At 43.7% G+C, this 26643-nt stretch overlaps 1 protein-coding gene and 1 long non-coding RNA gene across 9 annotated transcripts in view; one reads left to right on the plus strand and one right to left on the minus strand.

The window, feature by feature from the left end:
- The first annotated feature begins 3542 nt into the window (after positions 1-3542).
- On the plus strand, positions 3543-24961 carry LOC110357280 (uncharacterized). Its single transcript, XR_010473039.1, has 5 exons — positions 3543-5512; positions 7838-12690; positions 20354-20415; positions 23205-23328; positions 24829-24961. It is a non-coding gene; the product is annotated as an uncharacterized LOC110357280 (long non-coding RNA).
- The window catches only part of PRR5L (proline rich 5 like), an 84296-nt gene continuing 67546 nt past the window's right edge, over positions 9894-26643 (minus strand). For 5 of the 8 annotated variants that reach the window (XM_065064848.1, XM_005500239.3, XM_065064851.1 and 2 more), the window contains 3 exons: positions 24895-25035; positions 23280-23406; positions 9894-12815 (listed from right to left, as the gene is read on the minus strand). In XM_065064848.1, coding sequence (XP_064920920.1) covers positions 12433-12815; positions 23280-23406; positions 24895-25035 — 651 coding nt within the window. In that variant the 3' untranslated portion in view covers positions 9894-12432. The other 3 variants (XM_065064854.1, XM_065064853.1, XM_065064852.1) reach the window with 3 other exon arrangements.

Consider the following 26643-nt stretch of genomic DNA (forward strand, 5'->3'; position numbering starts at 1 on the left):
TTCACAAAAAACAATTACAAAGAAAATAAACAAAAAAAACACCACAGACAGAACTGTCCTTCTTTCTCCTGTTCTTTTTCTGTTTCCTCTTGCTTGTTATTATCACTGTGTGATATTGTAAAAATTAATTTATCATCTTGCCATTTGTGATGGAGGTGGAGCAGATAAAGACTGAGCTACAGAATCATGAAGATAATCTTTCTGCTCAAAATCTGGGGCTCTGCTTTACTGTCTAATCTTTAGTTGATCGTGTTCTTTGACCCCTTTGTTTCACCAAAACAAGCCCTTGGGTTTCACAGCTCCTAAAGTTTGGGTTCGGCTGGGCTTTTTCCACTCATATGAAATAGGAAAATTTCTGAAACTGCGTGAGAGGAGGAGAGGGTAAAACATCTCCCTGTTAGCTGCAGTCCCAGCCACAATCAGCCTTCTTTTCCTTTCAGTTTGTGTTCTGACTGATCTCTGAGGCAATACAGCCCATGAAGGTTCCTGAGTTTAGTGATTTCTTCCTACTCTTTTGTCCCAGTCAGCTATCCATTGCCTTCTGGAGCTAGCTGCTCTCCCATGCAACTGTGGCTGGTTGTTCTGGCTGCCACACAGCCCCTGTCGAGCCAGTCACCCAGTGCTGAACCAGGGGGAAAGCCCTGGTCTTCCTCACAGTCATGAAGATCTTAGCTGATAGTTTCTCACTGAGGTACCAGTGGGTTTGACTTGGCTCAGCCAGATCTGCCAGTATGCAGCAAAATGAATTCATAGGCCATAAGCATGTTTTCTGGTGGCTTTTGTCCAGGAGACTTGCCTCACCCAACAACAAAGGGGCCAAGGTATAAGCGGAGCAGTTTTAGCAGCTGGGTACTGACAATTTTGGAAGAAAAACTGCATTCTCTCAGCTTATTAAAAGCAGAAGCAATAGCTTGCTAAAAAACCCTGTGATAACCTGTCCAACAAATGTGTGGTTTTGGTTTCTTACTCCTCCCAGACAGAACTTTATTTTCACAAAACTCAGCTGATAATTGACACACTGGGAAAAACAAAACAAACAAAAAAAAAAGGCAACAAGACAAATCTTACCTTTTTTCACCTGATCTGTAGAGATAATTGTTTTCTGCAGAGTCCCAACTCCTCTGCTACAGATCACTGTTGATTACTTGTTGGTTTTCTCTTCTGTCTTTAGCAACAGATAGTCCTCTCACTTACCACTCACACAGCAGCAGGGTATGAGGTGAAGCTGTCATGTGAAGTCAAGTCATACAACAGTATGCTTAACTTAGACTTACCTAAACAAGTGCTTCCCCTGTGTGTTTCACTTCCTAGAAAAAGCCCCTTGGGCTAACACTTAGGTTTCTTCATTACACAGTCCTTTATATAGGCATGTGCCTGGCCTCATCCTTCTAGTTAAAATTCAGAAAGTGAATCAATATTTAAAATTCAACTCAGTGATCTGCTTTTTTGTTTTGTTTTGCTTCAGCTACAGCACCTGGACTTAACAAAAAAAAAAAAAAAAAAAAAAAAGGTATAGAGTGTGGTTTTGGATCCCCTGGAAATGGAAGGGACTTAGACTTCTTAAGTGTAGAAAGCAACGATCTTGAAAGGCAAGTGAGTATTGTTGGGAAAGGGAAGGTCAGACCACCCAAACACCAAACAAACAGCAGGACAGAGATTCCTTGGTTCCTTGCACACTCCTTTCGGACAGCAATAGAAGCCTGCATGTAAATGCAAAGCAGCCATATTTTAACCTCTGCCCACTTCCGGCTCATATATTCGCAGTCCAGCTGTAACAGTCTCAGATAAAGACAACGAAGTAATGATAAAAATAATAAACTCAATACAAAAAAGTCTATAATAAAAATGTATACAAATTAAATACTTAAAATTGTTGAGAGTATGTGGTGTGATATAATAGTGATATAATGTATTGAGTATATGTAATATAATGTATAATATAAATAGGTCATATATAAATATACAAAATATATATAAAAATATTTTTTTCATGATAAAAAGAAAGAACTCTAATAAAAATCATCCCAGTCCAACTATCCCCAGGTTTCTGAGCCAGAACCGTGTGTCCAACACCCTCACATGTCATTATCAAAATAAGAAAGAGTTAAAAGGGTAAGCCCCTTTGATTCATTTCTAACAGCCACAGTAACAGTGTTGAAATAACAGAGATGGACTGCTGGTGAGCATCAAAATGCATTTAAAGGTCTTGCAACTAAACTCTCTCAATTTAATCGTCATCACTGGACAAGGTTTATCGCTCCCTGAAAATATAGCTGAATAGGGCACCATTAGACTACACCAAGTGGGGCTGATGCTCTTTGAAGAGGCCACCACAAGGAATGGAAGAAGGAAGAAATACAAGATACCCACATGTATGGGGTGCCAGGCATCACCCTCTTGCTCAACCCTCTTTTAATGAAAAACTTTGTCAGGGTAATACCTTTACATCCCTTTTGATCTAGGATTCCTATTGCAAAATTAAATGAAACTCCTAAAAGTCAATGAATGATAATAGAGCAATTAGATCTTTTCAGCAAGAAGGTGTACTGGCCAGCACACTGGTGTAGCAAGCTCCTAGGGTTAACTTGCAACATGCAGTTATTTGTAATAGGGCAAGTACACCCAGCTCATCAACCATTTTCTCCAGGACTAGACAAGATGTAACCAACACGACTATAAGCACAAACTAACACCCACATTCATCCACTTATTCACACAGAAAAACAGCAGACCACTCCAGCTGCTTCTGACTGAATTATCAGTGCGCTTTTTTTTTTTTCTGGGGGAAAAGTGGGGGGCATTATTTTCAAACAAATTTATGGCTGGGTCTTCCAAAGCACATTACCAGTCAAGTGTCCTGCCCTCAGCGCTTCTTGACCACTGTAATTCATAGTGAACATCTGTCTCTTCAGAGGACCTTTTACACAAACCTCATTTAAGGACATCTACAATTTCCCTGTCTTAAAAGATCATCTTCTTGCAAGTCATTTCCTAAACTGAGAGGTTTGATCCTTGCTTAATTTGTTGGAATTTCTCTTAGTAGACCACAGAGATGATTTTCCTTTTCATTTAGGCCTCAAACTCCATGTCAGATCTGATATGTGGAATTTTTTATTTTGGTTGCAGCGTTCTGCTGTCTGGGGCCCATCTTAACAAACCTCTAGTTTTAGCCTAGACCTTCCATCCCAGTCTTCCTCAGCTAGCCGCACCGCTCCACGTCTGCTGTGCGTGCAGTGCTATGTCCCGCACTTCCATCACATGCTGCTTCCTGCCTCTCCTGCAAGCTGGCACCTAGCAGGGAGACCTTTTTTTTTACCTTGGCAGAACTTCTTTACCAAGTCAAGGCTTTCCACAGACAAAACCACACACTTTCTCCCCACCTTTTTCAAAGAGTGGTGTCATTTTAGTCTGGAAAAGAAAAGCCATGAATGAACTCAGGCTTTGTTCCTGTCACTTTTGATGCATGAGAAGGGCAACATGGATGTGCCTTCACACCTCTGCTGTTAATCCCAGAGCATACAGTAACACAAACACATACAAAATCTATCCTTTCCCCTAGCCTTAGATTTCTCAGTACCCACAAAATCTGTGTCTCGGGGGGCAGGGAGGGATGCTTACCTGCACAGACTTTCATTTGATGTCTTTACAAATTTATTTGCCTGTCCAGTTTCCCAGACACCATTTCTTAGACAAGGACCCTGATGCCACTGCTCATCACTGAGTGATGGCAAGTAGTGCAGAAAGGAATACCTCTGAAGAAGCAATTCTGATAAAAAGCAAGACAGAAATGGTTTTTCCCCTTTGCAGTGTGACCTTCAACCCTTACAGCTATCTATGTTGTTACACTCTATTGATTGTCCTTCAGATAAGCAAGCTGATCTGTTACGATTAATTTAACCATCCTATTTACTTGCTTCCCTTCAAGGTCACAAGATAAACTTGCATCCAGCTGCCTGATGAACCCCTGAAAAGCCAATGGATGGTTTCTCCACATACCAGACTCCCCTGCTGTCCAGTGACCTAAATAATTGACCTTCCCCATCAAGCCTTTAACAGTTTGTTTCTGATGGGCAGCTTGCTAACAGAGCTGCAGTTTTCAGTATCTATTATCTGTGTCTGAGGCAGAAGATGATTCCATCATTAATGGCAGGACCACATTAGTCCCACTTCTGCAGGTGGCTATCCCTTCACTAAAAGCTGCCTTGCCTGTTCAATACAAGCCTGCTTTGATGCTACAGCAGCCACATCTCAGCCAACATTTTGACACAATTGTCTATGAAAGGATGATTGCAAAACCTGCTAGTAGCATTTGATATGTATGATCTAAAGGCACAACCAAAACCACTGAACTGGTTTAGGTCTCCCAGTTTGGACACCATTGCGGTTGAAACTCCCCTGAAACATCCTGTGGTTGGAGAAAATTTGTACCCTGGCAGTGAGCCATGCAGGGCAGCCATGGACTTCTGTTCACTGGTTTCCACTGGTTACACTTACAGACACTTTGCTGGATCTGCAATATCGAGGTAAACATGGCTTTATTAACTTTAGCGAGAAAAAGAACACCAATTAGTAGTCTCAGGAAGGTGGATCAGGATGGGAAAGTTTTAAGTGAGTATGGGCATGGCTGTTGCTGACCCAAAAGCTTCATCTCCTACACACACACCTTACTTTCACCACAAGCAGTGCCAGAAGGTGGTGGTGGTGTGAAGCGTCTGGAGCCCTTGCAAGCCCATACGTTCTGCCCTCCTCCTCCCAAACCCACATTTTCTGCAGTAACACCGTGCACATCCTCTCCAGCACTGACAAAATTAACTTACCTGCTTTCAGAGCCACTTTGCGTCTCTATGCATAGCACAAACTGGGCACAGCTCCTGAGCTAAATGCACTGCAGCGCACCAGTGCACACACAGGGGGTACAGGAGGTGAGGGGTGCCAGCCAAGGGGAAGGAAGGGCTAGTTTGCAAACAGGGCAAGGGACAGGGAAGTGACAAAGAACAAATTTGCTTTTCTCTACGGCTCTCAAAAGCCCATTTGCAGCTCCCCCTCTAAGGGCAACCATGAAGGAGCAATGTAGGAAGAAGCATCTACAACATATCCACTCCTTCAAAAGACTAATTCTGCTCCACTTGCCTCTCCACAGCCCATACAGATAGGAGTGTCTGAAGGGACTCGAGGGAATGGCAGGAAGATGTGCCAGGGAAGGTTCAGGTTGGACATTAGGAAAAGCTTCTTCACCCAGAGGGGGGTGGAGCACTGGAACAGGCTCCCCAGGGAGCTGTCACAGCCCCAAGCCTGACAGAATTCAAGAAGAGACTGGACAACTCCCTCAGACACATGGTGTGAGCTGTGGAGTTGTCCTATGTAGGGACAGGAGTTGGGCTCGATGATGCTTGATGCTTCCAACTCAGAACATTCTCACTGTTTTACAGACAGCTTCATAACCACTGCCAAGCCAGAGGAGGTGTGGACACAGGCCTGCTGCTGCCCTCTGAAGGCATCACTCCCTCTGCAGGTGAATCAGCTAATCATGACAATTACTCAGGAAAAAAAAGAAGGGGGGGTGTGGGGGGAGGGTGCAGCTCTTAACCAATTTCCATTCCACATTATAAACCAGGAGCAAAGGAGGACAGCAATAACGATGCAGACAGCCAGTGGATTAGATTAAGCACTGGGGAAAATCAAAGAAATAAGCTCTTAAAGATGGACTTTTTCAGTTGTTTGGCTGACAAGCGTGGGTGTCTTGTTCACGCCAGCTTACTCACTATAAACTAGGAGCAAGCTCTTGGCAAATGCTGTCAGGCCTCATTTCCTTGGGCATTTATTTTCATTTCAAAGAGCTGGACTTTTAAAGACATGGGGATGCTCTGATGGAGGAATGACTAGATGGTGGCAGCCACTTTTTGCCATAGTGCTGTTAAGGATGAGCCACTACTTTTAACCAGGACTATGAGTGCAGTGGGCAGTATGTGTCCAGTCTGCCGCTGAGCTTTCAAGGAAGAAAGATGTCTAACATTTAAGAGCCAGAAAATAAACTGATGGTATCTAGCACCAGCCTGAACAGAAGAGCTCAGAGGAGTCCTATCTGCACTACCAAATGCAGTGATTCTCAGCATGTAACAGCTGCTCACCACTGTCTCCTGAGGGAAAAAAAAAAAAAAAAAAAAAATCACAAGAAATCCACTCATCTCTCCTCAGCACTCACTCAAACTTGTTAAGGAGAGTCATTATGAATCCTTGAGATTCAAAGTCCCAAATGCATACTGGAGCTCCCCTCCCATCCTCACCAAAGGAGACAAAGAGGAGGATTAGAGCAGGATGTTTCTTGTAAAAATAGTGCATATACCACCTCAGTGGGACTTTTCACATGTACCATCAGTCCCCCGCTTCTGAACAGCCTCTCCCACCCTCTCATCTCTTACATCCAACCACAGAGCAAATAAATGATAACTCACTGGCTTGAGCTGAGCCTGCAGAAAGACAGCAGGTTTAGCACTTGTAGTAGTGAAGCTGCCTGGTAGAGACAGATACGCAGGAGACAAGGGAGGACTTCTTACTGCTGCAAAAACCATGGACGCATGTTAGTCGATAAGCATCTAGTGTGAAGTAGATTAAAAACCCAGAGTGGAAAAGAGGGCTTGCTCACCAATAACTGGCAAAAATCAGTCTAAGAGGCCTACAGGGTAGGTGATCTATGGTACAGATGCTGTGGTTTATTTAATGACATTTAATATATACAAATTCTGTTACTTTCCTGGTGGTCCTGGTGCAGTAATGTCTTGAACCCTGAGCAACTTGTAACTGGCCTACCTGCTCTTAGAGGAGCCCCATGAGCTCACAGAGCTCATGCTTTCACGTAAAAAAAAAAAAAAAAAAAAAAGAAAGAAAATTTAATTATTATAGCAATTGCATAAAATTCCTGGGTATGAGCCAGTGCAGCTGTCTTCATAAATTCTGAAATCAGAAAAAATGATTCTGTGACTTGAATCTATTTTCCAATGTAACAGAGGTTGTTACTGCATAGTCTATATCAATTATGCCACAAGAACTGCAAACTAGCTCTTGGCCTAAGTGTGAGTTAGGTCTGAAGCCTAATGACAAACACTTCAAACAGCAACTCCCTGAATATTGCTGCAATTTATAGCTGCTGCAAAGCTGCTCTCTACTATGGTAGGATTATGACTAGGTGAGACCCTTCAAGCCATTTTATTTTTAGGTTTGTTTTTTATGGAGTTTGCTTTCCTTTTGCTCATTGAAAAATCTGATAACCAAACTGTAATTGAGCCTCTACCCTACCTTCTGTTATACTAATTATCTGGGAAAATATTAATCTACTCAGCTATTTTCTATACCTGTTTCTTCTTTCTTGCCCTCTTCCATGCATTCTCCCACACAGATATGCCTCCTACATGTGCACCATTATGTGTGGCCCAGAGAGTGTGCTGGCCATACAAAACTGATTAATAACAACAATTTTCAGTTCTCTTATTTCCTCACTGGAATTGCCATTCCTTTTTATCATTTGAACTGGAGAAATGCAGCCCAAACTACTAATACACCCCAAATTGCTGCTTCTTGTGTACTTAGGACAGTTTTCACTAGACCTGGAGAAGTGCTTGGGGCACTCCCTGAAAAGGGAGATGTAAGCTAGCAGAACAATTACACAGTACTTACTCTCCAAGGTGGGAATAATGGTTGAGTATATCCCACACAGTTGGGATAGCAAGGCCGACAGTATGCTCTTTCCAAATAAGTAATAAAATCCCATTGTTGTGCTGCCAGATCCTCATTCAACATTTGGAAAATGAATAGGATGAATAATTATCTCCTCTTTGCCCAGGGAGATACCAAATACTAGCCACACTCTCCTCACTTTGAATTAAGAGGAAAATGTGTGGTGACATTGCGATGGAGCTGGAGCGTTTGTGAGTGAGAAACAAGCTGTGGGCTGAATTTCCAGTTCATGTCCCCCTGGAAAACAACCTGGGCTCCATGGGCCATCCATGCTGGGGTAAGTCTTGCTTCCTCACCTGCTTTCCTGAGCTCCAATGCCAGGCCGCTTCACATGGGAAGTGGTGCAGGCTCTGCGGAGACCCAGGGGAAGAGGGCAGCCAGGGAGCGCAGGCAACCTGGTACCCCACCTCTTTTCGGAGTTGAGATGCCAAATTTGTGCCTTGATATAAAGCACACATTCCTATCAGGAATGGGTGGCTTACCACAAAGGGCAGGCCAACAGGAGGATGCATCTTCCCAGCCTACTTTCCAGCCTATTGAAGACACGCCACTGACCAAAGTGCCTGGAAGACTCGCAGGGTTATGGAAAGAGCCTGACTCTGGCTTGGGGAGGACAGGCCCCAGCCTCATGGCATGGATAGGTACCTGCTGCAGTAAAATCAGTGGATAAAACATAATCACTTGCTTCTGCTGGCTAAATAGATTTTTATCTGCCTCTAAGTTTCAGTTGTGAATGAGGAGAGGAGTTTACTTTCGCTTGTATAGCACTGATACTTAGAAGTCACCCTTCTTCAGCCTTTTCTGAGAAAGACCCATACAGGGCGTGAGTGTCACAGCAAGGCCCCATCTGCAGCCTGCAGTGCAGGCAGGAAACAGCAGCTTGTGCTCTTAGCACAAAACATGCAGTTCTGATTCTGGCAACTGGGTGCAAATCAGTGTCACCAACTTTGGCTGAGTTTCTATACAACTTAACTCTCCTTTCTCTTGCTGGAAACCCTCATACACAATACACAGTGTGTGCCTGGCCCAGGAGACCTGTTGCTGACATGGGGATGGAGCCAGGTTGGGAAGGAACAGGGAATCCAGCTAGAGAAACCGGCTACTCTAGATCTACAGCAGAATTAAGAAGTTCACGTAAGTAAGTAAACCATAAACACCATAGTCTGTCCCTCACTAGACACTCCATTTCTGTTCTCTTGGACACACAGGCTGCCTGCAAGGGCCAAGCATTTTCAGTCTGTTTACTCAGGTTTGTAAACATCAAGAGCATTCCTTCCAGGGGAAGCCATTGTCATTCGGAACTAAAAAGAAAGTGCAACACCCTACATCCAAACGCTGCAGTGCTCCCTCTGATGCAACCAGTGCCAGCACCAAGATCTATTGGATTTCTTTAGAAAACAATAACACAAAAAACCCAAAACAACCAAACAAAAACAACCAAACAAAAACAACAAAAAAACCATCACCAAACAACAACCAGATTGCTGCCCACCCATCTGGGCAATGAAAAAGCTCTGCTTGCTAGCAATAAAAACATGCTGCTTGCCTATGGGGGATGTCAGGAAAAAGGTCAGTTGTACTAAGAATAAATCACTTACCTTAAGAAGTAAAAATACAGATTTGGTGTGATGGGAAGTGACTCAATCTAGGCAATTACCTGGTTAGAAGGTAACAGACAGAATTTGGGAGGTGGTGAGAGAAATCTCTTCTTCATGTTCTGACAGCTCTTACAGGAGGTTTTCTCAAGTGGATTGACCATGAGGGTAGAAGAGACCTGCCCTGCGTCCCTATCACGTCTGTGTGACATGGTGAACAGTGAACAAGTATAACCCCAGAGCAGAACCCTGAGAATGAAAATGTTTCTCATGCCAAGGCTCTGGCCCTGGGACAGATTCTTTGCTTCCAGCGGACTGAGCTGCTGCAGGCTGAGAGCCTCCTCAGCAGAGGGTGGCCCCTCAGCGCTGCCCCCAAGTCCACCCCCATGGTCCTGAGGTGCCAGTATTGCACTGCCATCATGACAGCTGCAGGGTGCAGCTTTCTGAGCCAGTCTGCATGTAAAATGGATGGGCTTACAGAAGCTTGTGCATCTCCTGTGGTTGTAAAAGTGGTGCTCAAGACCAGACCCCCAGTGTGGTTTATAAAACAAGTTTTGTTTACTTCAGTTTAGAAAGTAAAGCCATCAGCTTTAATTTTCCTTAAAAAAAAACAAAACCAACCAAGTAAGTGCACGATTCAAAATGGCTTGGTGCAAATTTTGGCAAAGTAACAGACACAAAATCAAAATAATTCAAATTATACTTACATGCAAAACAAAAGAAATGCAAGTTAAAACTAGGAGTGGATTCCTATTAGCCCTAGAGATTATGCAAGAGTATGTCAGAAAATAAATAAATCATCCTAATTTTTACCATAAAAGAAAGCACTGCTCACTAATCCAAATGGTTTGGGTATTCACAGAAGGCAAATGGGTTAGATGAAAAACAGGAAGAAGAAAAACATTCATACAAGTGAACTGAAATGCTGCAAGGTGATCACTTCCCCACATGTCCCATTGTGACTAAGAGAAGGCTTTAAATCACTACAAGGGGCCAAAAAAATTCTTTTTACACAGGATCCCATAATCTGCCCCATGCTGGAGGGACCACAAGATGAGACCAGCATGGTCTACTAGGTTTGGCTGCTGCCACAGAGATTCTGAAGCTCCACCACAATATATGTCCACTCTGCAGCAAATGACAACAAATAAGTTCACCTGGTCAGTCCAATTTATGGACTGGAGGGTAATTTATCATAGAATCTATCTGAAGCGAAGACTGCTTAAAGCCACATCTACCTGGACCCTCCATGCTCCAAGGAGGAGGCAGCCAGCACTCTGTTCTTCAACATGTAAGCTCAGCTGGTGGTCAAAAGACTCAGTATTTCCCCAACAGTTAGGGTGCCTTAGGTAACTGCAAGAAAAAGCAGGCCCTTTCAAGTATCTCTTTCAACATTTGCAAACCACAAAAGACAAAGCAACACCCTTGTTTATGAAGGCTGTGTGACTTATGCTCATCGCTGGTATTTTTGATGCTTTGTTACCAAATGATAATCTGCTTTCTTTTTGCTGCACATGCTACTAAGGCCAAATCCTGACAGGTCAGAGCTGTACTCTCGGTACAACCAGTGGAGAAGAACATGTTTAATGACCAATAGAAGCAACGCAAATTCTGCAGTTAATGTCATAGCATGGAAAAAAATATCCTGAGGGTTCATCCTAACCTTGTATTTTCTTGTCAAGACTGACTTATTTACAGTCAGTACCACAGGGACTAGATTAAAGTGGCAGTGGTGTTATATCCACATTTTTAATAGGATTTGACATTTAAGGCAGCATTTCAATTCACCTCTAAGCTTGTAACTACACTTGTAAATCTGCTTAGCAAGACATCAGCAGAGTGTCCCAGGGGACTGCTCTAATAGATTGGTTCTGTTCCCATAGAAACAGTATTTGAGCAGCAAGTGATGCTACAAAGCAGACACTGCAGATTGTAGTGCCTGAAACAGACACTTGCAAACTGAACCCACTCCTAATCTTCAAAATAAAAACCAAGACTGCTGCAAAGTGCTTTACCTTAAAAACAACACTGTGCTGAGTCAGATATCACTGGAGGTCAGGAGCACTTCATGAATACACTACTGAGACAGGGCTCCTTTCTATACCCCACTGTTTATCTTTGGTGTCACAAAATCTGCAAGTGCTAGAAGTACCAGAGCAGCCCAAGGATGCAATCCTGTTCATCACCTCCTGATCTTGAACCGTGACAGTCCAGTGCTGAGAAGCACCTTTTTGCTTCTCGCACAAGTGCAGACTCCACCCAGTGCCTCCTTCCCAAAGGAATCCATTTAGATTTCTCGTTTCATTATAGCCCTACCACCACCAGCAAATTGATGCCAAATGTCATGACTATATTTTGCTCCAAATCTACATATCCACTCCTCCTTTGCACCCAATTTTCACCATCAGCCCCAAACATATGACTGGAACCAAAAAAAGTACATACGAAGTACTCAGCTGCAACTCCATGTATACTCAGTTCTCTTCAGGCCTGGGAAAAAAAGTCTGATTTGTTTGGATTTGTATTTTTCATCCATTCTCATGGTAGGCAAAGTGAACTGTCTCACAAGGCACGTGAGCAGATCTTTCTGCAGGATGCAAATGGTTTCATCCCTGAGTACAACTTTAAAAGATAAAAATGCAGTCGTCAGCCATCACCAGCCTAGTGCCAGAAGCAAAGAGAACATTTAGCACAGAGCTCTCTGTTGCAGGAACAAAGAGCAAACAAGCAGTGCAAAGCTGAGAAAGATGAAGAAAATAAAAAAGGCTAATTTGTATCATACCAAAGAAACAAGGAAACCTCAGGCCAAAGAGTTTGGACTAGTAGAGGAAGAAAGCTTACAGAAAGTAGACTGGACTGTTCAACAGCGAAATGTTTGCAGCCTTCAGTGCTCATTTAGGAGCAGCCTGCTACCTCCATCAACAATGATCCCTGACAGGTAAGAAAAACAAATCTAGAGAGTATTCCCAAAGAGCCGTAAGATTCTTCAAGGCTGTTTCAATGACATGAACATAACTCAAATTTTTCTCTTTTTTCCTAGCAGGGATGACATGATGCTTTGTCCAGCTTAGCGCATACAGTTCTCCTCTCCTCAGCACGACTTCTTCTAGCTGACAGACATGCAGTTCAGCTCTGCTGTGTCCTGCCTACCTGCTGCCTTGACTCCCTCTGGCCCATCGGTGATACTGGGCTCACTGGAGCACTGCCTGTGGCTAAAACTGGGCTGCAGGAGGAGGCATTTGTCGGTACTGTCTGACTCCTCAATCACCATCCCTGTGTGCATCATGGAGGCCATTGCCAGGAGCTGAATGTCTGAGTGAGCATTGGCAACAGTGTGGCGACGGATGCTACCACACTTCTCCAGGTAAGCCTCACCCTCCTGCTCTGTCAGTGGGGTCAGGGCCATCTCGCTGGGCTGCCGACACGTCACCACATGAGATGAATAATTTGGTACACCAATCTTAGGACGGGATCTAGAATACCGTCTCTCTGGAAGAGAAAAAGGAAGCAAGAAGGTCAATAGGGCACAGATAAAGCATCACCCAAACTACTAGGCTGGCCCCAGAGAACAGAGAGGACTCAGCATGCAGCCACAGCGTTCCACCTCGTTACCACCTGGGAGGAGTCAGGTGCTCATGTGCTCATAATGCTGGGGGGTTTGGAAAGGAGGTCTGTTGCTCCCCCAATTAGGAGACACCTCCCCTCCTGCTGCAAGGTAACGGTGCTGCTGCCTGTGAGAAATGTGAGCCAAAAAGTAATGAGTGCAGCAAAGGTACTCTCTCACCCATGCGGGTAAGGACCACGTAAGAGCTCTCATGTGCAGGTTCACTAGAATCAGTGCCACTGAAGTGTCACAAGTCCCCAAAGAAACATCCAGTGAGGACCTGAGTTGCCATCCCTCTCTCTGGAAAACTTCTCTCAGGAGATGCCATTAGCTGGTATCAAAATGAAATTCCTGATCCTTATACTGTGCTGCCTCTCCAGCTGCCTAGGGAAAGGTGGTTCTGCTGGCATTATCCTGCTGTATTTTTCAAAGATTATGCAAGAAAAAAGAAAGTTTCATCAACTTTAAAACATGCCTGGTTTTATGGCTAGACAGAAAACACCTAATAGTGCAGAGCAACAGCCCACAAGAGCCCATGGGGAAAGGCACAGAAGAGGCAGGCAGTACTTGGGGAGCACAGGTGACACAGAATTGATGGGTGCAGGGTCTATAATCTGCTCAGCAAAAGCATTAAGGGGGAAAAACACCTGGTTTAAAACTCAAACCCAAGGCAGTCCCCAGCCCTATATCATGAACCACCATGTCAACTCTGACACTGAAAGATTTAAGATAAGCTGTAATCTGAGTCTGCGCTTTGGGTTACTGTAATTCACTTCCCTAGTAGGTTGAATCAGTATTTCTTTTCACTGTCTGTCTTTCACCACCATGCAGCATTGCCATGTGGTGTTAAATACCTCATGTGGTCTATTTCCAAAGCAGCTGATAAAACTGTTTCCTACCTGACTCTGTTTCTCTACAACTTCTTTGAAGTGCAAGGTCTCATTTCATAAAGTTGGAAGTCTTTAAACCATACAAAATATTACCCCCAAGACTGCAGAGCATAAGAGAGAAAGTAACAAAATGCATAGCAAAGCAGTCATCACTGAAGGTTATAAAAGTTTTGGAAGCTTGCATCAGGAAAAAAAGCAGAAAACAAACTCTGTGTTGTTCCAGGGAAGAAGGGATGAGCAGCCAAAACTCCATCACTAGCAGCAGCCAAGCTATGACAAAAATTCACCCTGCTTTTGTCAGTAATATATTAATTCAAAACGGTTTCTTTCATGTTTTAGAATATGTGCAAATAATTTTTGAGGGTAGTTACAGTAAATATACTCTTACACGTCTCCACAGCTCAAGCCACAGAGTTTTGGAAGGCATTGGGAAAAAGTAATTTAAGGGAGAAGCCATGCAAGCACTCTTCCACTCAGGACCTGTCCTGGCAGCTCTGTCAGCAGCGGCAGGCAGGGCTGCAGCAGGAAAGCATCCTGGCACAGCACAAGCATCACCAAACCCAGCATACTGCATTAGCGTTCTGCTGCTGCTCATGCCTGAGTCTTGGAAAGCATAGACAAGGCCGAAATAACACTGGTGTCATTAGCATTAGCTGCTTCTCCACCTTGACTAGAACTTATCAGGGCTTCTTCATTTCTCATTTCTGTGAAAATGTGGTGGAGGCAGTTATATATTTGCAACATGACCAACCAAGGCTGAGATATTTAAACACACTTAGGTACCCATTTCCTGTCTACATTAGGAAGTCAGACACCTTTAAGAGCTGTTCAGCTCTTGAGCTGAGAGGAGAAAGAGAGCTCAGTAGCCTCTTGAGGTAATGGTACATTCCACTCCCCTGCCCCATGATTTAATATTTATATTATGTCTATCCTGAAGTGGCTTTTAACTATGGAGAGGTGTCTTAACTGACTAGAGAGGTCTAAGGAGATTAAACTGAACTGTGCTGTGCAAAACATCAATGTTTTCCAGACTCTACAGCTGCAGATTTTGTAGGCAAGGGCTGAATCTTTGTTCTTCTCTGTTCCTATACAACATGTTAAAAATGTAAACATACTTCATTTAAACAGGGACAGCTTGCAGCCCTTCCAAAAATCCACCCAGCAGAAAACCATAAGGTCAGCCCCCACCACAAGTGATGCAGCTGTCTGGACCAAGATGCAGTGGGAAGAGTTTCCACTCAGGTGTCAGCCTACAGGGTGTGCCCTGCTCTTACACCAATACCAGATGGCAGCAGTGAGCACAGCTGTGGGAGGTGTGACCAGGTAGAGGAACTCCTCTGCTTAGTGACAGAACTCTGAGAGGAGGTGAGTAGGTTGGGGAGTATCAGGGAGTGTGAGAGGAAATAAGACCACTGGAGTCACACCCTATCCTCCCTCAGAAAGGCCCAGCATGTAGGCAAGACACACAGTTCAGAGGACTCCCTACCTTCTTCTCTGCATGGTGGAATGTAGTGACTTGAGGGATAGGGGGCGATGGCAGAATGTTCCTGCCTGGTGCAGAAAGAGGAGTGCCTCTGCTGTGACTACCCCACCTTCCCAGGTTCCCTTGTACAACAGGTATGAGGCTCTGCAAGTGGAACCACACAACAACACTGAGGAAGGTGGTTCAACTGAGTTGGAGGTGCTGCAGGGGACAAGTCAATCTGCATGCTCCATCAAAACAGTTGCTATGAAGAAAAAAAGCAGGTCAAGGTCATAGGAGACTCCCTTCTAAAGGGAACAGAAGGCTCATTATGCAGGCCAGACCCACTTCTTAGGGAAGTCTGCTGCCTCCCTGGGGCCAGGTTTAAAGATGTGAAGAGAAAACTTCCTGCCCTGGCAAGGCCCTCAGATTATTATCCTCTACTAATTTTTCAGGTAGGCAGCAATGAGACTGCAATGGGCAATCCAAAGCAAATCAAGAGGGTCTTGAGGGCCTTGGGATGACTGGTTAAGGGATCAGGAGCACAAGCAGTGTTCTCCTCTGTCCCCCAAGTTGCAGCATACAATGAGGGAAGATATAGGAAAATCCACCAAATCAATACCTGGCTGTGGGATTGGTGTCACCAGCAGAATTTTGGGGTTTTTGATCATGGGTTAGTTTACATGACACCTGGCCTGCTGACAACAAATGGGATGCACCTGTCTCAAAGGGGGAAAAGGATCCTTAGACAGGAGTTTGCAGGATTCGTTGAGAGAGCTTTAAACTAGTTTTGAAGGAGGAAGTGGAGAAACCCAGGCACAGCAGAGACAAACCCAAGGGCAGCAACCCAACATTTGAGGGATGACATGCTAGTGAGGCCCTTTGGTCTGCTGTCTCAGCAGAAGTAGGGGATGGAGAGCTGTGCAGTAGCAAAGACACAAGGTTTATAGATGTATTAGAAATCATTGAAGCACATGAGAATACTCACAAAGCAACTAGGGCTTCTCACTCTATAAAGGTGGCAGGATCAATAGCCCAGCTGAAGTGCATCTATATGAATGCATACAGCATGGGCAACAAACAAGAGAAGAGAGAAGCCACTGTGCAGCAGAAAAACTACCACGTAGTTGCCACCACAAAAACATGTTGGGATGCCTCTCACAACTGGAGTGCTGCATTAGATGGCTATAAACTCTTCAGAAGGGAAAGGCAAGGAAAGAGAAGAGGTGGGGTAGCCCTGTATGTTAGGAAGTGTTTTGATTGTTTGCAGCTTGAAGATGGTGACGATAGGGTTGAGTGCTTACGGGTAAGAGTCAGAGGGAAGGCCAACAAGGCGATATCCTGGTGGGAGTCTGTTACAGACCACCCAACCAGGATGAAGACGCAGATGAAATATTCTGCAGGTAGCTGGGAGAAGTCTTACAATCGGTGGCCCTTGTTCTTGTGGTGGACTTCAACACACCAGATGTCTGCTGGAAATACAACACAGCAGAGAGGAAACAATCTATGACACTCCTGGAGTGTATGCAAGACAACATCCTAACATAGCTAGTCAGTGAGCCAACTAGGGAAGGAGCCCCACTGGATCTGTTGTTTACAAACAGAGAAGGATGCGTCACCTTGGGCATAATGATCATAAAATGATCAACTTTTCTGTTCTTGGAGAAGTAAGGCAGGTGGTCAGCAGAACTGATACTTTGGACTTCCGAAGGGAAGACTTCGACTTGTTTAGAAGGCTGGATGGCAGAGTCCCTTGGGAGGCAGTCCTGAGGGACACAGGAGTCCAGGAAGGTTGGTCTCTCTTCAAGAAGGTAATCTTAGAGGTGCAAGTGTAGGTGGTCCCCATGTGCCAAAAGACAAGCTGTCAGGAAAGAAGACCAGTCTGGCTGAATAGAGAGCTTCAGCTAGAACTCAGGAATACAAGGACAATTTATAAACTTTGGAAGAAGAGGGAGGCTACTCAGGAGGCCCTGAAGTTATGCAGGGAGAAAATCAGAAGGGCCAAAGCTCCACTAGAGCTGAATTTGGCTACTGCTGTAAAAGGGAACAAAAATTGCTTCTATAAACACATCAGCAACAAAAGAAGGGCTAAGGAAAATATCCACCCTCTGGTGGATGCAGAGGGAAACATAGTGACTGAGGACGAGGGAAAGGCTGAGGTACTAAATTCCTTCTTTCCCTCAGTCTCTAATGGTAAGACCAGTTGTGCTGCAGGTACTCAGCCCCTGAGTCAGAAGACAGGGATGGGGAGCAAAATGAAGGCTACATAATCCAAAGAGAAATGGTTAACGACCTGCTATACCACTTAAACACACACAAGTGTATGGGGCCAGATGGGATCCATCCAATGGTGCTGAGGGAACTGGCAGAGGTGCTCACCAAGCCACTTTCAATTACTTATCAGCAGTCCTGGCTAACTGGGGAGGTTTCAGTTGACTGGAAGTTGGCAAATGTGACACCCATGTACAAAAAGGTCCAGAAGGAGAATCCAGGGAACAACAGACATTTCAGTCTAACCTTGGTGCTGGGGAAGGTCATGGAGCAGATCATCCTAACATCACACGGCACACACAAGACAATCAAGCAATCAGGCCCAGTCAACATGGGTTTATGAGAGGCAGGTCACGCTTAACCAACCTGATCTCCTTCTACAACAAGATGACCTGCTTAGTGGATGAGAGAGAGGCTGTGGATTTTGTGTACCTAGACTTCAGTAAAGCCTTTAACACTGTTTCACACAGCATCCTCCTGAAAAAAAATGATTGCTCATGGCTTTGACGGGCATACTCTTCACTGCATAAAAACCTGGTTGGAGGGCCAGGCCCAAAGAGTTGTGGTGAATGGAGTTAAATGTAGTTGGTCCCAGTCATGAATGGTGTTCTCCAGGACTCAGTATTGGGACCAGTTCTGTTTAATATCTTTACCATTGATCTGGAAGAAGGGATCGAGTGCACTCTTGGTAAGTTTGCAGACAGTACCAAGTTGGGCAGGAGCCTTGATCTGCTTGATGGCAAGACAGCTCTACAGAGGGATCTGATTTGCTAGATCAGTGGGCCATGGCTAGATGTATAAGGTTCAACAAGGCCAAGTGCTGGGTCCTGCACTTGGGTCACAACAGCCCTATGCAATGCTACAGGCTTGGGGAAGAGCAGCTGGAAAGCTGCTTGGCAGAAAAAGACCTTGGGGTATTGAACAGCCAGATGAACATGAGCCAGCAGTGTGCCCAGGTGGCCAAAAAGACCAACAGCACCCTGGCTTGTACCAGGAATAGTGTGGCCAGCAGGTCTAGAGGAGTGATTGTCCCTCTTTACTCAGTTCTGGTGAGGCCGCACCTCAAACACTGTGTTCAGTTTTGGGTCGCTCACTACAAGAAAGACTCTCTATAACTACCTGAAAGGAGGTTGTAGCATGGAGGGTATTGGTGTCTTCTCCTGAGTAGCAAGTGATAGGACAAGAGGAAACGGCCTCAAGTTGTGCCAGTTGAAGTTCTGATTGAATATTAGGAAAAATTTCTTCACAGAAAGGGTTGTGAAGCAGTGGAACAGGCTGCCCAGGGAAGTGGTGGTGTTTAAAACACATATAGATGAGCTTCTTAGGGACATGGTTTAGCTCCAGAGTTAGGTTATGGTTGGACTTGATGATCTTGAGTGTGTCTTCAACCAAAATGATTCTATGCTAAAAAGTCAGGACATATGAGAAAAAGAAAAATCATGGCCATGGCCTGATATTCGCTTAATAGATAAATAAAAAAAATCCCATGAGAAAAAAAGTGCCTATTTTATATGTAAACTTTTTGTCCTGCTGACAGAGCCATGCCTGATGACTGAGAGATTGAAGTCCACTAAGAGCAAGCATAATATAGGAAGTAATAATATAAAAATATTCCTGCCCAGCTTGGTGACCCTGTCTTCACCTGAACTGGCAAAGATATCCTGAGATCCTTTTCTGCCACATCTTCGGGTGCTGTGATAACATCGTCAACTAATATAATTAGTTACATCAACTATAGGTTTATACACGATGTATGTACTTGTTTGCATGATTGCATACATACACACACTCGCTGACTAGCAGACTGAACAAGAGCTGACACACATGTCAGTGTTTCAAAGTCTGACACCATTCAGCTTTTTAATATAATCAGAACCTGAATATGGAGATTGTAAAAACCTGCTAGTATCTAAGGCAACACCGACAGTAATTCATAAGGCCACACTCTTCCCTTCAAATCTATATCGGAATGGAAACAGGGGCACTTGACCTCCTTCTCATGCAAAAAATAAAGCAAGGCTCCTGAGTTTTACTATACTGAAGTAACTACCGTAAACCAGAAACACTGCAACGAGCAGAGCCCAGAATTGAGTGCAGGTTGCAAACCCACCTAGGAATCTGGTCAGACATGCAGGCAGTTTGTGCTGAGGCTCGTGCTGCTGCAGCACAGTTGCTGTTCACTTAAACCATGCAGCTGGTTACCAGCATGAATATATTTATGTTAAAAGCAGACCCACGTTTGGTCAGCATTCACAAGGCATGTTTTTTAAGTAGGCAAGTCATTGATAGCACGTTATCTCCAGTGCATACTTTAGTTTGGAGAAACTAAACTTTAACTCTACTCCTCCCTTCTTTTCCGTTATAGTCAAGCTGTTACTTCCTATCCCAGAAATAGCAGCATTTCACCATATTCTTCGTGCCACCATGACCTTTTGAGATGACAGGGTGCTACTCAGACACTGCTTCAGATGCAGCTGAGTGCAAAACACTTGTAGAAGACAGCAAAAGAGTTAACCAAGTGACAGCAAAGGCCAGTTTTGAAAATTAATGAAATCCCCCTCCATCTCCTCTTATCACAGCCTTATCCATCAACTACGAAAATGCTAGCATTTCACTGGTGGATTTGGAAACCCAACTGTTTAAGTATCTGATTGCCTTTGATAACCTAGACCTTGATCTGTGCCCATCCATGACCATAAAAATTCACAGAAGTTGGGAGAGAGGAGGGAGGAGGAAAGTGGTGGTGGTGTGAAATAAACTAAAGAGGTTAAAGTGCAAACTTTATCTGATGTATCCACAGGTATTATCCAGCTTCCCAGCAGCACAAGAGTGGTCCCGTATCCTGCTATCACAGCAAAATGGGTAGGTCTCCAGTGAAACGTGTTGGAAGCACATGTGACTGGTGGCACTCAATGGAAGAAGTTAGAAGAATTCTTCATTCTCCCCTCACCAGCAAATGTTTTTCGTGAAGTTGTAGCTGTAAGACGTAGGACTGGGAAAGCTTGTCTGGGCAGTTAAAGGAGGACAGGTGCTGTATCACTAATACAAGAAGAGGAATGGCAGTTTGGTTGCCATCTATTGAGGCTACTCAACCTTCAGCTTGACTAAGGAAATAGGCCTGGGTTTTGACTTCTGAATTTACTAAATCAGTTAAGACCTGATAGGTCTCTGCTCATATTTTCTCCCCACAACAGTAGCGGAGACATTCTTATGACATTAAGCAATGTTTTCTAATGCCAAAGGTGAGAGCTGCAAAAACCTACAGAAGAGTTGAGGAGCTGCCCTCAGTGGAAGTTTTTAAGAGCAAGCTAGCTATAGAAATGGCTTACATATAACTGACCTGGTAACAAAAGAGAGAGATGGACACTATGGAATTTCTCACTGTTTATTCTCTTCAAGAGAGGGATGACTTGACTCTTTTGAGGAAAAAACACCCATAGACTATTTTTGTGCAACAAAATTTAAATCTTTTATGATGAGAATCAGGTAAAATTAAGCTAAACTCTGAACATTCACTTATTGATTTACTTTTCCCCTTTACTTTCTCAGCCACAGTCTCTTAAGGGAGCTGTCATGCATAGTTTAACTATACGTTTTTATCTCTATTTTGGTGCATTATGGCCGGGAACATAAACTGGGAGGAGGTTTTAAGACTTCTTTTTTAAGCAAACTCCAATCACCAGTGATGTTTGGTTTAATACATGGAGGGAATAGGGAAAATGTTTTATCTTCTTCCCTATTCCCCATTTCAACATTTTTTCTTAGACAACTGGAGCCCTTCAGCATATTCCATCTTTACAATGCACGTTTTGGCTATTTTAGATAGGCAAAGGAGGAAGGGTGGTAACAGAAGAGCAGGTGAGGACACTGCCCTCCACGAATCCCCTCTGTGAGCTGTCCTGTCCTCTCTCACACCTCTTCCTGCTGCACTCCTCTCTCACTTCAAATAAAGTTTAAGATACAGCAGCCTTGCAGGCCAAAGCCTCATGTGTATTAACAGCCATGATCAGACACCTTCAGTCATATTTCTCAACACTTGTTCATCTTCAGCGCTCCAGTCCAGAGCGCAGTTGGGTCTCCACAGCATCTGCTGAGAATGCAAGCACACCCAAAGCCCAACAGTACATTACCAAAAAGCTACTACAGGGAACCTGCTGGGCTTCATCAGCATTACAGGTTGTCCAGTGAGAGAAGAAATTAGTTCTGAGAAAGCAAAAAAGTGACAGAAAGAGAGAGAGAGGAAGAGAAAGAAGTTTAAGGAAAATAAACCACCTCCACAGCAGCACTTTGAAAACACCAAGATTATTTGTGGAAAAGTACTGCACTGCTGCCAATGTTGTGTAATGCAAGCACATTTTCTTCCTTTCCTCCTGCTCAGCACGGGGTGGAACAGGGGCAAAATGCCACCTTGGAAATACACACAAAGAAATGACAGCTAGAATTAAAGTAAATACAATTACTTTAAGGCACATAAACTTTACAAGGCTAGTCCATGTGATGATTTTTTTTTTAATGACACTAATGCCTTGCTCAGCTGGCCAAAATCCAGAATGACTACTTCAGTATAGGTCAGGCAGCTACCTTTCAAACTATCCCAGCAGCATGCAGATCTCCATCAATCAAATTAGTCAAAGCTCAACCTTTACAAGGGAACATGGTCTAGATTTAACCTCACAATCAGGTCTGTAAATCAATGCTGGACTATATAACGAAGTTCACTTGCACAAAAAAAACCCTGTTAATTGCTCATCAACCACAAAAACAAAAACCTGAGCCACAGTGTGCCTAAGGCAATGCCATGAGCTGATTACAGGCACATATCACCTAAGTTCTGATAAGTCCTTCTACTGCAAGACCATCTTTTCCCCTGTGCTGCTAAGGTGTAGTACAAGACAGCTTGTGTGTCTCCAGCTTGCTACAATTTGCATCGAAGCAAAGGCTAAAACTTATAAAAAAGAGGAATGCTGGAGCTTTCTTTGCTACTTCTCTAAATTTTCTTGATTATCAGATCAGTATCACCATGTCCATTTCTTAGCTAGCCAATCTCTTCTGGCTGGCCGTGCGTATAAGCAGAGCTCCTGGACGATATGTGGAGAAGTTTTCCACTGTAAGCCTCCCCTCCCTTCTATCACCTAGACCCATTTATCCACCATTTAAAATTCCATTGAAACAAACAGGCAAAACAAAACAAAACCAAACAAACCAAAACCCCACAAGCAAACAAACCACAAACAAACAAAACAAAACACAACAACAACTTGTAATCCCTCAGAATGAGCATCTGACAGTTTTGCTGTTTGTGAAAGCTGGCTGGTGCAGCAGTGAGCGTGGGAATCCAGGCAGCCAAAGTGGTCTAGGAAGCAGGGACACAGTGCAGGCAGTGAAGGAGCAGGTGCAGACTCTCACTGAGGTATGAGCAGTACATCAGGCATGGACCAGGATGTTTAAAAATCCAGTCTTTATCCAGAGAGAGGGAAGACTTCACACATGTTTCTATGCAGTCATGGGGCCATAATAGTTCATTCAGTCATGGGAAATAAAATGTCCGTCACAAAAATTTACATTCAGAAACATTAATCAGGACCTTCTAGAGGGTATTTTAGTCTTTGTTTCCTGTCTCTCCTGGAGTCATGAACTGTCTTATTTTCTAGCACAGATGTACATCGCCTCACATTAATCAACCTGCGTACCCCAACAAGAGCTTCTGTATGATGCACATGTCTTACCAAGCAAACAGGTGGTACCAGAGAAGCTGCGATCCCCACACAAACACAGGTACGGCGATATGACCTGCTTGACCAGTTCTTCCAGCTGTAGGTAGCCCTCACTGGGGCCAGCAGGCTCATGGACACTCTGAAATTCAAACATAAAAAGTCAACATTATGCTTACATAGTTTTGAGTAAGGTTTTTAAATAAAGCCTGGGGTCTGTCAAATCTCTCTCCACCAGAATATCCCAACTATATTGGTAGACCATTTGGAGAAGCACAGCTGATAAACCCAACTGGAGGTTCAGGTGCCATTCAGGTCAACCTCCTTCTTCAAGTCATAGCTGTAACCCTATGAACACTGAGCAGCTAGCTGTCTTTTTTCTGACCAAAGGAAAGGATGGTACAAGGTATGCTCACACTGCAGATTTGCACAGTGTAACTACAGCAATATAATTATACCAGGGCAGTTCTACCAGGAAACATCTCTTTGTAGAAATGCCTTAACATACCTTGGGCAAAACACTGTTCTTTTCCTAGGCAGGACTGCAGGAAAATCACCCTCTGCAGTTTGGCTTACAGCTGGGAAGATGGAACGTAACACTAACCAATTTAACAGTAATTTCAGAAATTGTTCACAGCCTTAACTTCCTGCTAAGCCTCAAGAAGCTCTTCTTCCTCAAATACATCACTTTGAGACCCTCAATGCCCCCAAGATTATTTAATTAAAATATTTCAGGGAAATTGAGCTAGCACTTTAGTGTCTCCTGCTGTTTTAGTCTGGGTCATTGGGAACATCAGAACAGCAAGAACTCATACAGAAATATCAGCTTAGCCACTTGGCAATTTTGGCTGTACTTCAGAAAGTTTTGTTTCCCACCACTCATTATAAGGTATGTTGGAGAAGAAATAAAAGTGAGAGGAACCCAAAGCACCACCTGTAATACAGTATTTTGGAGAGCACTGAGGCTGGGTGATACAAAAGATAAAATAGCTGGTATACTTGGCTGTATTTGGCATGCTTTGAAAATATTTTCTTGAGGTCTGGATAAAGAAGATAGTCCTCACAGAAGAAGGTCTGGTTCTTTTGAGAGAGGATTTTGGAAGATATACAGCATTTTTGCCTGATGACAAAAGGTATTCCTTCTCTCATGAGCACTGCTCTGTGATTCTGCTCAGAATCCCAGCCAAGGGGCCAGTGTTGGGCAGCCAGCAGCCACAGCTTGTTCAAATTCCACAATCCACTGTGATGGAGACTCACCTTGTCATTGCAAGGCTGAGAAACCAGGAGAACTAGGGTACAAAGAGTCATTCAAAGAAGCTTAAAGATCAAAATTTGTGTGAAAAAAAAGAGTCCTGAGAGTCTTCCTAGCTGGGGAGGAGAGGTACTGAGAAAAATACAAACATCAAAGAGCAGAACCTGTCTCTTTCACAGATTTCCTTACCTGTCTCCAGGAAATCTCAGGACATTCAAATTCAGCTCTAATTTCTACATTTACCACTCCCAAACAAGGATACATCACTTGCCTTTCATCATACCCTCTCTATCTTCCCATTCTCTTTTTCAGGGTTCATATCAGTTCAATGAGGTTGAGATACCCAAGTGGAGTCAAAGAAGAGCAGAGGCTCCCCACCTGCAGAATTAACAGCATCTGGACAACGGAAGCTGGGAGCTTTGTCTGGACCAGAGGAAGAATTTCTTCCAACTTTACTTTTAGCAAGACCAAGTCTCTGAAGCCAAGAAGAGCAATCTGACGGATAGTCAACTCCTGACCCTAAAAAACACAGAAGGCAAAATCCAAGAGTTGGTAAATGGACATGTGAGCACCAACACATGTATACACACAGACAGAAGGGTTGTATCCTCCCCATTGCTGCTGTGGCAAAGCAAGCCCAAGCTGCTCCAGCTGAGGATTCATGGTACTCTTTGATCACTTCCCTCTCAGTCTCTGTCCCACAAAATCCTGAAATGAGTAAAACCTCATCTGAGGCACCACTAGATTTGGAGCAAAGACAAAAATGGGCCTGTATTTCTGCAAAAGACTACATCCTCATGAAACCCAACTGCCATTCGATTTGGTTACAAACATTCAAAGCCCAGGACAGATGCAGCTCATGCTTTTGCCACTCAGAGATAAGAAACTAGGGAAGGTTTTGTAGGGAAAGAGGTTGGTACAGAGTACTCCTTAACTAAGCCTACTTCTGGTCTGTGTTGAATCTTTTTGCTCAACATCTGCACTTTAGACCTTGCTGATATGAGAGAAATCCACAATTCAGTCCATTATAGATTTCAGAATTTAGGCTAGAGCAAAGCTAGTGAGACTGCTTGTAACAAATTTCATTTTTAAAAGCAACAGCTTTTATTTCCACCACAAGGCACTCTGTGTCATCCCAGTTACTTTTCTACATAAATGACAAAAGTGAGCACGCTTAACAGCTGAAGATGTAGTATTTCTCAGCATATTTGGATTCCATTCAGCATTCTGTTGTTACAGTCTTTCCCTCTGCTATGCTTAACACCTGCACAGCTTTCGCTTGCCCACCTGCAGCTTAGCAGCAGAAATTTTCCTTTCAGCCCTGCCCAGCACTTTCCAGCCTGAAGAGTTTCCCTTGTTCTCCCCAGCATATTAATCTCTGCCCCACAATCTGTTTGGGAACCATTTTATGGTCTCCATAACACACTAAACATGGCAAATATTTACCTGGAAGGAATTCACAGCAGTTAATCATTAATTCATAATGGGTTTAATGTCATAATTAACAGCATCATCAATATGTAAATACAAATTAAAGGCAATAGTCTGGAGCGCAGTTTGGCCGTAATAAAAGCACTTTTCTGTTTTAAAGCATCATTGCATGTTTAGAAACATGGAGGTGTAGAAAAGACCGGTTTGTATCTCTGAACCCTATTTCAGTAGGTACACACTTTTCATTTATATAATGCAGTATTGTCTCATTAACTTCACCCCACTTCGAAATCCAAACACCTTGATATGCCAAACAAAACAAGATTTGCTATTGTTTTTCCACAAGAAGTAGTTACAGCAACAGCTGCAATTATGCAAAAGCCAGTGACCTTTTTTACAAAGTTTGCCTCCGTACGGTAATTTAACCAACTTGGTTGCTTAAAGGTCATATTTCTGCAACAGCTATGAGCCTGAGATCTAAACTTAACTGAGACAGGAAGTTGCTTCTAGTAATATACACTCACACATTTGGTTGACTTACTTTCATGCTGAATGGACAGTTGCTGGGATCACAGAAGAACACAAATAAGTAATCACAGAATCATTTCATTTGGAAGAGACCCTCAGGATCATCGAGTCCAACCATAACTTAACTCTAGCACTAAACCATGTCCCTAAGAACCTCACCTAAACACT

Source organism: Columba livia, chromosome 5 (genome assembly GCF_036013475.1).
Source record: "Columba livia isolate bColLiv1 breed racing homer chromosome 5, bColLiv1.pat.W.v2, whole genome shotgun sequence".
Taxonomy (NCBI): Eukaryota; Metazoa; Chordata; class Aves; order Columbiformes; family Columbidae; genus Columba; species Columba livia.